This window comes from Pseudophryne corroboree, chromosome 4, assembly GCF_028390025.1.
Source record: "Pseudophryne corroboree isolate aPseCor3 chromosome 4, aPseCor3.hap2, whole genome shotgun sequence".
Lineage (NCBI taxonomy): Eukaryota > Metazoa > Chordata > Amphibia > Anura > Myobatrachidae > Pseudophryne > Pseudophryne corroboree.
This window is the reverse complement of record NC_086447.1, coordinates 397927732-397942967: the sequence shown is the minus strand read 5'-3', so window position 1 is coordinate 397942967 and position 15236 is coordinate 397927732. Positions and strand designations below refer to the sequence as shown.

The 15236-nt window shown below is 47.4% G+C and overlaps 1 protein-coding gene across 5 annotated transcripts in view; it reads right to left on the bottom strand.

Moving 5' to 3' along the window:
- ZNF451 (zinc finger protein 451) overlaps positions 1-15236 on the bottom strand; it is a 319768-nt gene that overhangs the window by 60186 nt on the left and 244346 nt on the right. For all 5 annotated transcript variants that reach the window (XM_063916733.1, XM_063916730.1, XM_063916734.1 and 2 more), the window contains one exon: positions 31-217. In XM_063916733.1, the coding sequence (XP_063772803.1) occupies positions 31-217 (187 nt within the window). The remainder of the gene's footprint in view (positions 1-30; positions 218-15236) is intronic.

Genomic DNA, 15236 nt, shown 5'->3' with positions numbered 1-15236 from the left:
TGGCAGCTCCATGTGACACAGAATACATACCTTGTGCAGTCTCGGATATGCTATTGAGCAAGGCACACATCATCTCTCCATCTAAATGGTGAGGGTTCAGGATATGAGCAGGTCGCTGTGTTTTCTTGAACTGGTTCTGTAACTCTAGAAAACCTTTATCGCCTGAGAGGATGGAGAATGGAATTTGCTTTGGGAGTTGCTCATCTAAGCGACCTGCCTGAAATAATAAAATAATCAGAAGTCAAAGGCTGTTAATATACCTTGGAATTTTTAACTCAGCTACATGGATATGGTATCTATGAGTACAGCATCCACTAAGGATGCCACAACCCCCAAAGCAACATACAAACAAGGATCTTGGGCTGCATGATCCATGAGGAGTAGTGCAGTGTGGCATATCTGTAGTAAAGAGTAGACTGTTACTGCAAAATACTTCAAGATACTGCACTGTAACAGGTTAAATTATACAGTATGCACTCTCAGGTGGAGGGAGGTATGGTCTGAAGGTAAGCGAAAGACATAGGAGGATTTCTCCTGAGTTGTCTGGATCCATACAGATAAATGTGTATAACCCATTTTTTCATACAGATTTTAGTCTCAGGAGAAATATGGGCCCATTTAACAATGAGTGATAAAAATTGTTGGTAACGATAAAACTCGTCGTATAGGATAAATGGTGCTCCAACAAATTAGCTTCCAACCAAGTTTTATCATACACGAGTTTTATCACTCGTTGGTATATGAGCTCCATGGTGTGTACTTATCTATTGTAAATGGAAATTGGATTTTTGTACTCACCGTAAAATCCATTCTTTGTAATACATCTGGGGGACACTGCAGCAATGATGAGTATAAACCCTCCCACCTCCACTTTCCTCAATTTTTTGCATTAAAAAAAGCCACACGGATAGAAACTATCCAGAACATATAAAAACAAATCAGGGAGGGACTGCAGTGGCCCCCAGAGGTATTAAGAGGAAGAGAGTTTGTGGTTAGAACAAAAATCCAATTCCCTCTTGTATCCAATCAAAGGGACACTGCAGCAACAACTTGTAGGAATTCACAAAGTAAGCCTAACAAGCTGGACGCCATCAGCAAAGCCGCACAGTTTTATGCACAAAACTAGCGTTGCCGGTACCAAAGCAATGGAACCGGTAAAATTTGCTAAAGGTATGTACAGAGAACCAGGTTGCTGCTCTACAAAGCTGCTAAACATTGCGAACCATGCAAAAAGGCCCAAACTACACAAGTAGAATGAGCCTGTAGGGAGGCCAGAACAGGCTTATCTGAAGACAGGTAAGCCGGACGGAGGGTAAAGGCAATCCATCTCACAATAGAACACTTGGGTGCCGTCCAAACTCTCTTTGGAGCATCAACCAAGACCAAAAGGGAATCTGTATGCCGAATTGAAGATGTACGGTCAATTTAACTCCTTAAAACACGGACATTCAAAAGTCATAAGGACGTGGTAGTAGTGGCTAAAGAAAGGCTGAGAGAACAATACCTTGGTTTAAATGTAATTTTTAAAACACTTTCAGCAAAATGGTTTAGTCTGAAAAAACACTGTCATAACTAAAAATTACATGTGGAGGCCAACAAGATCAGGTTGCCAACTCTGAGATGTGTCTAGTAGACGCAATTAGCAGAAAAAAAAGAAAAAAAAAGTTATGGTAAACCTTACCTTTAACTTTTTCTTCGAGGTCCATAGGATCCACAGGGATGACCTTGGGGTATGCTGGTGGAGGCTAGGACAGGCACTGGACAGTTAAGCTTTTTGAAGCTCCCAACATGCACTGGTCCCTCTCTCCCCTCATACCCTACCCACACAGCTCAGACTCTTCAGTTTTAGTTAACAAGCCCAAAGCAGGAGAGGAGAGAAGGAAAGATGGTACACACAGAATACACACTCTCACAAGCAGGAGACAGAAACTGGTGACTGAGAACAGTAACCCACTGAAGCTAGGTGCGTCAAGGTGGGTGCTCTGTGGATCATATGGACCTCGAAGAAATAGCGTTAACTAAGGTAATTTTTACAATAACTCTTATTTTCTTCTTCAGGGTCCATAGGCATTAATAGGAATAACATTGGGGATGTCCCAAAACAGTAGAAATAGGGAGGGTACGCTCCTATGCTGAAAGCAGAACGTTGTGGCCAAAAGATGCATCTTAAGAAGCAAATGTTTCAAAAGGCATAGAACCTAAGAAACGTGTGGGCAGAATGCCATGTTGCTGTCTAAAAACGTTTAGCAGACACGCCACGATGGGCTGCCCACGAAGGTCCCACAGATCAAGTAGAGTGAGAAGACTGTAATCGGAACTGGATGGTCAGCTTGCGTGTAAGTCTGTGAGATGGTCAAGCAAAACCAACAAGCCAGAGTTTGATTGTTAGCTGGCCAGCCTCGCTTGTGGAATCCATAGAGGACAAAGAGTGAAACCGTTTTCTTGATGGAACTAGTACGGTACATTCGAAGAGCATGGACAAAATCCAAAGAGGCCTCACCCGCGGAGAGACCTGGTGTATGGAAAACCGGAACAACATTTTCCTCGTTGAGATGGAAGCTGGAGACCACCTTAGGGAGGTAGCCCTGTTTGGTCTGTAGGACGGCTCTGTCATGATGAAAAAATAGGATTTTAATTACCTACCGGTAAATCCTTTTCTTATAGTCCAGGGATATTGGGGAATCTAGTAAGATGGGGTATAGACAAGGTCCAAAGGAGCCGGTGCACTTTAAAATTTCTTCACTGGGTGTGCTGGCTCCTTCCATCTAGGCCCCCTCCCACAGGCAGTTATAGGTAAAAATGTGCCTGGAGGAGAAAGGACATATATGAGAGAAGTAAACATGAAAACAAAGAGTGGTGAGATTTATAAACCAGCACACCACTAACATACAACGACCAGCAACGGCTGGAAACAACAACAGCTGAACAGGTAACCACATAAAAGAGAACCTGCAGAAAAGTCAACGCACTGAGGCGGGCGCCAAATATTCCTTATGGACTATGAGAAAAGGATTTACTGGTAGGTAAAGTCCTATTTTCTCTAGCATCCATAAGGGATATTGGGGAATCTAGTACGACGGGGACGTCCCAAAACTTCCAGAATGGGCGGGAACGTGCGGAGAATGCTGCAGCACCGCCTGCCCAAACTGTGTATCCTCTTTGGCCAGGGTATCAAATTTGTAGAACTTCAAAGGTGTTCTTCCCCGACCAGGTAGGAACTCGGCACAGTTGCAATGCAGAGACTCCACAGGCAGCCGCCCAGGAAGAGCCCACTGATCTTGTGGAGTGGGCCATCAGAGACCTAGGAACAGGTAAAGCTGCCGACACATAGGCCTGTTGGATAGTAAGCCTAATCCAACGAGCAATGGACTGCTTCGAAGCAAGACATCCTTTGTTCTGTGCATCATAGAGCACAAACAAGGAATCCGTCTTTCTGATCCTAGCTGTTCGCTTGACAAATTTTCAAGGCATGCACAGCATCCTATGCCTCCGGACGAGCAGAAGTATGAGAACTGGACGGAACCACAATAGGTCGATTTGGGTGAAACGCAGAGACAAACTTCGGCAGGAACTGCTGTCTAGTTCGGAGTTCCGCTCTGTCCTTGTAAAATACCAAGTACGGACTTTTACATGATAAGGCCCCCAATTCTGAGACATGTCTTGCAGAAGCCAGGGCCAGTAACATCACCGTCTTTTACTGTCAGCAGAGGTTCAAACCAGGAGGAGGACTGTAGAAATTCCAAAACTACATTCAAATCCCAGGGTGCCGTAAGCGGCACAAAAGGAGGTTGCATGTGGAGTACCCCCTGCAAGGCGTCTGAACTTCTGGCAACACTGCCAATATCTTCTGGAAGAAAATGGAAAGCGCTGAAATCTGGACCTTAATGGACCCAGACGTAAGCCCTTATCCACACCAGCATGCAGGAAACGTAAAAAACATCTCAAGTGGAACTGCGCAGGCGGATACGTGCATTCCTCGCACCAAGAGACATCTTCTCCAGATATGATAGTGTTTTGACGTCATAGGTTTCATGGCCTGAACCATGGTAGCAATAACCTTTTTGGAAAGGCCCTTGTGAGTTAGGATGTTCCGCTCAACCTCCATGCCATCTAACGAAGTAGCCGTAAGTCCGAGTAGATGAACGGTCCTTGTTGAAGATCGCTTCTCAGTGGCAGAGGCAAAGGGTCTTCGACGGACATGTCCAGAAGATCCGCGTACCACGCCCTCCAAGCCCAATCCGGGGCAATTAGAATTACCTAGATGCCTTGATTCCTGATTTGCTTTAGCACCCTTGGGAGCAACGGAATCGGAGGAAACAGGGTGACCAGCCGGTAAGGCCAAGGCGACGTCAGTGCATCTACTGCCCTCGCCTGAGGGTCCCTGGTTTGTGAGCAATACCAATGAAGCTTCTTGTTGAGACGAGAAGCCATCATGTGCATCTGTGGGCAACCCCACCGGTGGATGATCTGTTGGAACACCTGCTGGTGGAGACCCCACTCCCCCGGGTGCACATTGCGACGACTCAGGAAATCCGCTTCCCAGTTGTCCACACCCGGAATGAAGATTGTAGACATTGCTCTTGCATTCCGCCAGAGGAGTATTTTTGACACCTCTCGCATGCAGGCTCTGCTTTTTGTTCCTCCTTGTCGACTGATGTACGCCATCGCTGTGGCGTTGTCCGACTCTACTTGGATCGCGTGATCCTTGAGCAGAGGAGAGGCCTGAAGCAGAGCATTGCAGATTGCCCGAAGTTCCAGAATGTGGATCGGAAGGAGGGCTTCGTGGTCTGACCACCTGCCCTTGGGTGACAGCTCCCCATCCTCTCAGACTCGCATCCGTTGTGAGGATGATCCAATCCTGAATCCCGAAACTCCGGCCTTCCAGGAGATTAGAGGATTGCAGCCACCACAGGAGGGAAATCCTGGCTTGAGGCGACAACCGCATCATCCGGTGCATCTGAAAATGTGATCTGGATCATTTGCTCAGGAGATCCAGCTGAAAAGTCCTGGCATGGAACCTCCCATATTGGATCACATCGTATGAGGCGACCATCTTTCCCAACAATTTTATGCAAAGATGGATGGACACTCGAGTAGGTCGGAGCACCATGCGGACCATCTCCTGAAGGGTTCTCACCTTGTCCTCTGGTAGGAACATCATCTTGACCACAGTATCCAGCAACATCCCCAGGAACAGGAGCCGCCGAGTCGGCTCAAGGTGGGACTTCTGTAAGTTGAGGATACACCCATGGCGTGACAGAAGTTGGATAGTGCGGTCAATATGGAGCAACAAAAGCTCCCTGGATCTTGCTTTGATCAGAAGATCATCCAGATAAGGGACAATATTGACTCCCTGGACCCGGAGCTGGAACATCATCTCTGCCATCACCTTTGTGAACACCCTCCGAGCTGTGGATAGGCCGAAAGGTAGTGATTGGCCATCAGGGCAAACCTCAGGTACGCCTGATGAGGTGGACAAATCGGAATATGGAGGTAGGTGTCCTTGATATCTAAGAAAAACATGAATTCCTGTTTATCCAGGCCCGCAATCACTGCTCGCAAGAATTCCATTTAGAACTTGAACACCTTCAGGTAAGGATTCAAGGACATAAGATTCAAAATGGGCCTTAACGAACCGTCCGGTTTTGGTACCACAAACAGGTTGGAGTAATAACCCTTGCCTCGTTGTGGTATTGGTACTGGAACTGGAACAATGACGTGGGACTGGACCACCTTTAGGATGGCCTGATGCAACGTAACTTGCATATCTTCCAAAGCTGGTAAGCTTGATTTGAAAAATTGTTGGGGAGGAGCACTATCGAACTCCAGCTTGTAGCCTTGAGAAACGAGATCCCTGATCCAGGTATCCTGGCAGGAAGTCTCCCAGATGCAGCTGAAGTGACGCAGTCGAGCTCCCACCTCGAGGTGGGTGGACATCGTCATGCTGAGGCCTTAGTGGAAGCAGAAATGGTGGTCTGTTCCTGAGAGCTGGTGTTTACAGGCTTTCTTGACTTACCTCTGGTGCCTCTAGTCACATTGGAGGCACTTCTGGCCTTAGATCGAAATCTGGGAGACCGAAGGACTGTACAGATGGCCCCATGTAGGAGCATCCCGCTCTGCGATAACTCCGCCCCCTCCAATGGCGCCGGAGCTATAGTTATTTATACTGGCAAAGTCTTCTTTCAGCTTAAAATCATCACAAGTGCTAATCTAAGCAACTGTGAACCAGTCTACACGGGGGATCTTGGCCCCTGGAAGGTCCTGTACGCTGTGCCCGCGTTCAGGCGCACAGTGAACCGTGGGACCCCCCAAGCGGGGCCCCAGGTTTGTACTCCCCACAGATATCACCTTCATGTAGTATTAGGGGTCTGCGGTGCGCTGCGGCTGTGACAGCCAAGGCGCAGTGCGCCGCTGAACAACAACCCCTCAGGAGGGTGGTCCTGCAGCGGGGAAGCGGCTCTGCGCCTCGTAAGGCCAGTGACCGTCCCCCCTCCTAACTCCCACAGTGTAGGTATGCTGTTGCCCAAACAGCATACGGAAAAAAAAAAACATTAAAAAGAAATTGAAAACTCTCTGGAGCTCAGAGATGTGCATCCTCTCCTGAGGGCACTTTTTTCTAAACTGCCCGTGGGAGAGGGCATAGAGGGGAGGAGCCAGCACACCCAGTGAAGAAATTTAAAGTGCACGGGCTCCTTTGGACCCCGTCTATACCTCATCATACTAGACTCCCCAATATCCCTTATGGATGCTAGAGAAATAAAAAATGGAAAGCGGCATGAAAGTGGTGTATTAAGTCAGACACCCTGCGTGCCGAGGCGATTGCCAGAAGAAAAAGTCTTAGCAGTTAACCATTTGATGTGAACAGAGTCCAATGGTTCAAAAGGAGGCTATTGCAAAGCACAAATAAGCAACGTCAAATCCCCAAAAACCACTGGAGGGAAGTACCACCTGAAGGAAGGTACGCAAATCTGGAAATTGAGCAACTCTTCTCTGGAACCTGACAGGCAGAGCTGAGATTAGTACTTTAAGAGAAGCAAGGCAGAGGCCCATCCCAAGGCCCGCCTGGAGAAAGACCATGAGTCTAGAAATCTAAAACACCAGCGGATCATAGTGTCATGGAGCACACAACTGAAAGTAAGAATGCCATATGTGGTTATAGATATGTGGCTTCCAAGCTCAGAGCATAGTTTGAATCACACAACGGAAGAATCCCTTATCCCTTAAGAGGGATGGCTTAATAGCCACGCCGTCAAAGGCAATCCAGCCAGGTCTGGGTGTAGAAAGGACCATGTGACATGAGGTCTGGTCATAGTGGAAGTGGAAAGGGTATGTCTATGGATAGACTCTGAAGATCTGTGAACCAATGGCGCCTGGGCCATGCTGGTGCAATTAAGACCACAGTGCCGCCATCCTCCTTCAATTTGTGAAGCAGCCTTGGAAGGAGAGATATCAGAGCATTGTCTGACCAGACTTGGACAGGATAAACTTGAAGAAGGTCCTGCACCTGAATGAAAGCTCTATAAACCACCCAAAGTTCCGGGACGTTGATTGGGAGACCCCTTTCTGCCTGGGTCCAACAGCCTTGAAAAGGTGTGATTGCAGGTGACAGCCTCTACCACCTAAACCCCCCACCCACCCGTGGAGGCTTGTGTCTGTAGTGAGAAGGACCCAGTCCAGAATCAAGAATTAACTAACTCTATCCATGTTGGAGGTTTGCAACCACCACAAGAGGGACATCTGAAAATCCGGAGGGAGTACTATCATCTGGCATTGTCCATTTCACCCGGTGAGTATCAGACATTGCAGAGGCATGAAGTGGAACTGAACGTATTCCGCCATGTCGAAGGTGGATACCATGGAGCCCAGGGTCTACATTGAATGGATACCCTGCGACTGAAATATTTTGCATATTCACAACTGTAGAGTCGCTATCTTGTCAAGAGGGAGGAAGATGCATCTAGCAAAGCTCAGAGATGTAGCATCCTCTGAGAAGGGACGAGGGAGGACTTGTTCCTGTTGATCAGCTAACCGTGACTCTGAAGGAATGTTATGGTCACCTAGAAATGATGGCTGAGGACCTCAGGAGAGAGTGTGTCGGAATAAGTAGGTCATCCAGGTTAAAGTATTCAGATTCTCTGCCGACGAAGCTTAGCAGCCATTACCGCCATAAGTTTGGTAAATATCCTTGAGGCCATGAAAAGGTCGAAGGCCAGAGCTTAAAACTGGAAAGGCTGATGTAGAACAGCAAACTGTTGGTACTGTTGATGAGAGCGCGTTATAGGTACATGTAGGTAAGCGTCCTGTATATACAGTGAGATCATAAAGTCCCCTGGCCGCATAGCCAGGACAATGCAGCGGAGGGATTCCATACGAAACATGGTCACTTTGAGATATTTGTTTAGTAACTTGAGATTGAGTATGGGCCGATGAGACACATTGGGTTTCTGGAGTGAATAACCGTCCGTAGAGCCTTGGCTTTGCCAGGGTCTGCTAGAGGACTGGTATGAAAATATTGTCTGGGAGGATGCTGCAGGAAGGAGAGAGCGTACCCGTAGGAGACCACTTACTGTACCCAGGCGTCCGTTGTGATTGTACACTAAGAATGGGCGGAATGAAGAAGACTGCTTCCCACCCTAGTATCCCCCAAGAGGAGGCCTGCCCCGTCAGGCTGAGGGTTTATCCTCAAGCTTGACGGTTGGACGCATAGCACCCCAGACCTGTTTACTTTTGGACTTAGAGGACTTTGCAGGAAAGGCTTGACCCATGGCCATGCCCTGAGGGGCAAAAGAAGGAAGCCCGAGGCCATGTAGAAGAGAACACAGGTAGGAAAGCCATTTTAGACGCGGCCAGGTTGATGAGAAATTTGTACAGCTCCGGAGACTGCATAAAGTCTAAAACTAGATTCAAGTCTCATGGATCTGTAGGTGGTATAAACGGAAGTTGAACTCAAAGGACACCTTGCAGGAAAGTTTGCACTGTTGGCAAAAGAGCCAAACAGCGCTGAAAAAAAATTGATAAAGCAGATACCTGCACCTTTAGTGTCGCTAAACATAGTGCTCCATCTAACCGAGTCTGTAAAACTAACAAGACGGGATAACTTGAAAGAGGATGTCAGAAACTTCAGAAATTCACACCAACCAATATAAGCTCGCCAAATCCTGTGATAATGAGCTGCTGTAACTGGCTTCCTAGCAGGTAACATGGTTGGTATAACCGACTCCGGAATGCCCTCTCGTCGTAAGAGAGCAGTTTTAAAAGCCACCCCGTCAAACGCAGCCGCACTAAATTGGGGTAAAGAAACGGGCCCTGTTGCAGAAGGTCTTGACATAGCGGGAGCGGCTACTGATAGTCTGCGAGTAGACTGCAGAGATCCGAGTACCAAGCTCACCGAGGCCAATGGACTCTTTTTTGATCCGCTTTCGCAAGTGCGGAAATTGATACACGTAGCTGTACGGCCACGCTATTGTGAGAGCATCCACTGCCACTGCCTGTGGATCTCTTGTTCTGGACACATACTGGGGTGTCTGATGATTTTGTTGAGATGCCATTAGATCCACCTGTGGGTAACCCCACCCCTGGACTACCATCTGGAACACTTCTGGATTTAAAGACCATTCAGCTGGATGAAAATCCTGACAACTGAGATAATATGCTTCCCAGTTGTCCACTCTTGGATTGAACACAGCTGATAAAATCACTTGGTGATGTTCGGCCCAATTCAGGATTCTAGAAAGTTCTCGCATGGCCATGCAACTTTGAGACTCTCCTTGCTTGTTGATGTATGCGACTGCCGACGCGTTGTCTGACTGAACCTGAGCAGTCTGAGACCGGAGCATGTGAAGTGCCTGATGCAGAGTGTTGTAAATTGCTCTGAGTTCCAGGACATTTATTGACATTTCTCGGTCTGACCATAGACCCTGAAACTGACCATGCAGAACCACTGCTCCCCAACCTCGGAGACTTGCATCCGTCGTCAGAATGATCCAACTCCAGACTCCGAACCTCTTTCCCACTGTGAGATTTTTGTTTTGGGGCCACCAGAATAGTGAAAATCTGGCCCTTGTAGACAAACGCACCATTTGATGAATTTGTAGATGAGACCCTGACCATTGTGTGAGAAGATATAGCTGAAAAGGACGTGAGTGAAATCTTCCGAACTGGAGTGCTTCGAAAGACGCCACCATCTTTTCTAAAAGTCGAATGCACAAGTTCACAGAGACGGTCTGTGGTTTGAGCACTAACTGCACTAGATGACAAATACTTTGTGCTTTCACCTCTGAAAGGTAAATTTGTTGACCTACCGTATCCAGAATCATTCCCAGAAATTGAATTCATTGAGACGGGACAAGGCTTGATTTTTTTAAGTTGACGATCCAACCGTGCTGAACTAGGACATTGTACGTTAGTAAGGCATTTGTGGAGACGAAGTCTTGATGAGTAGGTTGTCTAAGTACAGAACTAATATCACTCCCAAGGATCTAAGATGAGCAGTCATCACAGACATCACTTTTGTGAATACCCGAGGTGCTGATGAGAGGCCAAAAGGTAGTGCCTGAAACTGATCATGGTTTTGCTGTACTGCCAATCTTAAGTACGACTGATGCTATGTCCAAATTGGGATGTGTAAGTATGCATCCTTGAGATCCAGCAAAATCATTAATTCCTTTGGTTCTAAACCTGTAATCACTGACAGCAGCAATTCCATCTTGAATCTGTAGTAAGTGACGTACTGATTGAGCCCCTTTAGGTTCAATATCGGTCTGACTGAGCCGTCCAGCTTTAGTACTACAAAAAGATTGGAATAAAAACCTTGACCTTGTTGATGTACTGGCACCTGAATCAAAATTGCTGAATCTACTAGAGACAATATAGCGGTCTGCAGAACTGCCTTCTTGTCTCCTGACACAGACAGACCAGTAGTGAAAAATAGCTTTGGTGGTAGACTATCAAACTCTATTTTGTAACCTTTGCACACTAAATGGATGGATAGGTAATTGGCTGGATAACAGGGTACAACGAGTAGTGGTCAATGGGATGTTCTCCAGCTGGGCACCAGTGGTCAGCCGTGTACCACAAGGGTCCATACTTGGCCCGCTACTGTTCAATATATTTATTAATGATCTAGGAATAGGCCTGGGAAGCACAGTGTCAATCTTTGCAGATGATACTCTACTGTGTAAGGTAATTAATTCAGAAATCGATGTGGAGTCTCTACAGAATGACTTACTTAACTTGAAACCTGGGAGTCTAAATGGAGAATGAAGTTCAATATTGAAAAATGCAAAGTTATGCACTTTGGGATTAAAAACAAACTTGCATCCTACTCACTTAATGGGGAAAATAATAAGAATTTACTTACCGATAATTCTATTTCTCGGAGTCCGTAGTGGATGCTGGGGTTCCTGAAAGGACCATGGGGAATAGCGGCTCCGCAGGAGACAGGGCACAAAAGTAAAGCTTTCCGATCAGGTGGTGTGCACTGGCTCCTCCCCCTATGACCCTCCTCCAAGCCAGTTAGGTATTGTGCCCGGACGAGCGTACACAATAAGGGAGGAATTTTGAATCCCGGGTAAGACTCATACCAGCCACACCAATCACACCGTACAACTTGTGATCTAAACCCAGTTAACAGTATGATAACAGCGGAGCCTCTGAAAAGATGGCTCACAACAATAATAACCCGATTTTTGTAACTATGTACAAGTATTGCAGATAATCCGCACTTGGGATGGGCGCCCAGCATCCACTACGGACTCCGAGAAATAGAATTATCGGTAAGTAAATTCTTATTTTCTCTATCGTCCTAGTGGATGCTGGGGTTCCTGAAAGGACCATGGGGATTATACCAAAGCTCCCAAACGGGCGGGAGAGTGCGGATGACTCTGCAGCACCGAATGAGAGAACTCCAGGTCCTCCTTAGCCAGGGTATCAAATTTGTAGAATTTAGCAAACGTGTTTGCCCCTGACCAAGTAGCTGCTCGGCAAAGTTGTAAAGCCGAGACCCCTCGGGCAGCCGCCCAAGATGAGCCCACCTTCCTTGTGGAATGGGCATTTACATATTTTGGCTGTGGCAGGCCTGCACACAGAATGTGCAAGCTGAATTGTATTACACATCCAACTAGCAATAGTCTGCTTAGAAGCAAGAGCACCCAGTTTGTTGGGTGCATACAGGATAACAGCAAGTCAGTTTTCCTGACTCCAGCCGTCCTGGAACATATTTTCAGGGCCCTGACAACATCTAGCAACTTGGAGTCCTCCAAGTCCCTAGTAGGTGCAAGGCACCATAATAAGCTGGTTCAGGTGAAACACTGACACCACCTTAGGGAGAGAACTGGGGACGAGTCCGCAGCTCGCAGCTCTGCCCTGTCCGAATGGACAAACAGATATGGGCTTTTTTGAGAAAAAACCACCAATTTGACACTCGCCTGGTCCAGGCCAGGGCCAAGAGCATGGTCACTTTTCATGTGAGATGCTTCAAATCCACAGATTTGACTGGTTTTAAACCAATGTGAATTGAGGAATCCCAGAACTACGTTGAGATCCCACAGTGCCACTGGAGGCACAAAAGGGGGTTGTATATGCAATACTCCCTTGACAAACTTCTGGACTTCAGGAACTGAAGCCAATTCTTTCTGGAAGAAAATCGACAGGGCCGAAATTTGAACCTTAATGGACCCCAATTTGAGGCCCATAGACACTCCTGTTTGCAGGAAATGCAGGAAACGACCGAGTTGAAATTTCTTTGTGGGGCCTTCCTGGCCTCACACCACGCAACATATTTTCGCCACATGTGGTGATAATGTTGTGCGGTCACCTCCTTTCTGGCTTTGACCAGGGTAGGAATGACCTCTTCCGGAATGCCTTTTTCCCTTAGGATCCGGCTTTCCACCGCCATGCCGACAAAACGCAGCTGCGGTAAGTCTTGGAACAGACATGGTACTTGCTGAAGCAAGTCCCTTCTTAGCGGCAGAGGCCATAAGACCTCTGTAAGCATCTCTTGAAGTTCCGGGTACCAAGTCCTTCTTGGCCAATCCGGAGCCATGAGTATAGTTCTTACTCCTCTACGTCTTATAATTCTCAGCACCTTAGGTATGAGAAGCAGAGGAGGGAACACATACACCGACTGGTACACCCACGGTGTTACCAGAACGTCCACAGCTATTGCCTGAGGGTCTCTTGACCTGGCGCAATACCTGTCCCGTTTTTTGTTCAGACGGGACGCCATCATGTCCACCTTTGGTATTTCCCAACGGTTTACAATCATGTGGAAAAAACTTCCCGATGAAGTTTCCACTCTCCCGGGTGGAGGTCGTGCCTGCTGAGGAAGTCTGCTTCCCAGTTTCCATTCCCGGGATGAAACACTGCTGACAGTGCTATCACATGATTTTCCGCCCAGCGAAAAGTCCTTGCAGTTTTTGCCATTGCCCTCCTGCTTCTTGTGTCGCCCTGTCTGTTTACGTGGGCGACTGCCGTGATGTTTTTCCCACTGGATCAATACCGGCTGACCTTGAAGCAGAGGTCTTGCTAAGCTTAGAGCATTATAAATTTACCCTTAGCTCCAGTATATTTATGTGGAGAAAAGTCTCCAGACTTGATCACACTCCCTGGAAATTTTTTCCTTGTGTGACTGCTCCCCAGCCTCTCGGGCTGGGCTCCGTGGTCACCAGCATCCAATCCTGAATGCCGAATCTGCGGCCCTCTAGAAGATGAGCACTCTATAACCACCACAGGAGAGACACCCTTGTCCTTGGATATAGGGTTATCCGCTGATGCATCTGAAGATGCGATCCGGACCATTTGTCCAGCAGATCCCACTGAAAAGTTCTTGCGTGAAATCTGCCGAATGGAATTGCTTCGTAGGAAGCCACCATTTTTACCAGGACCCTTGTGCAATGATGCACTGTTTTTAGGAGGTTCCTGACTAGCTCGGATAACTCCCTGGCTTTCTCTTCCGGGAGAAACACCTTTTTCTGGACTGTGTCCAGAATCATCCCTAGGCACAGCAGACGTGTCGTCGGGATCAGCTGCGATTTTGGAATATTTAGAATCCACCCGTGCTGTTGTAGCAGTATCCTAGATAGTGCTACTCCGACCTCCAACTGTTCCCTGGACTATGCCCTTATCAGGAGATCGTCCAAGTAAGGGATAATTAAGACGCCTTTTCTTCGAAGAAGAATCATCATTTCGGCCATTACCTTGGTAAAGACCCGGGGTGCCGTGGACAATCCAAACGGCAGCGTCTGAAACTGATAGTGACAGTTCTGCACCACGAACCTGAGGTACCCTTAGTGAGAAACGCAAATTTGGGACATAGAGGTAAGCATCCCTGATGTCCCGGGACACTATATAGTCCCCTTCTTCCTGGTTCGTTATCACTGCTCTGAGTGACTCCATCTTGATTTGAACCTTTGTAAGTGTTCAAAAAATTTTTTAGAATAAGTCTCACCTAGCCTTCTGGCTTCAGTACCACAATATAGTGTGGAATAATACCCCTTTTCTTGTAGTAGGAGGGGTAATTTAATTATCACCTGCTGGGAATACAGCTTGTGAATTTTTTCCCATACTGCCTCCTTGTCGGAGGGAGACCTTGGTAAAGCAGACTTCAGGAGCCTGCGAAGGGGAAACGTCTCGACATTCCAATCTGTACCCCTGGGATACTACTTGTAGGATCCAGGGGTCCTGTACGGTCTCAGCGCCATGCTGAGAACTTGTCAGAAGCAGTGGAACGCTTCTGTTCCTGGGAATGGGCTGCCTGCTGCAGTCTTCTTCCCTTTCCTCTATCCCTGGGCAGATATGATCTTATAGGGACGAAAGGACTGAGGCTGAAAAGACGGTGTCTTTTTCTGCAGAGATGTGACTTAGGGTAAAAACGGTGGATTTTCCAGCAGTTGCCGTGGCCACCAGATCCGATGGACCGACCCCAAATAACTCCTCTTCCTTTATACGGCAATACACCTTTGTGCCGTTTGGAATCTGCATCACCTGACCACTGTCGTGTCCATAACATCTTCTGGCAGTTATGGACATCGCATTTACTCTTGATGCCAGAGTGCAAATATCTCTCTGTGCATCTCGCATATATAGAAATGCATCCTTTAAATGCTCTATAGTCAATAAAATACTGTCCCTGTCAAGGGTATCAATATTTTTAGTCAGGGAATCCGACCAAGCCACCCCAGCTCTGCACATCCAGGCTGAGGCGATCGCTGGTCGCAGTATAACACCAGTATGTGTGT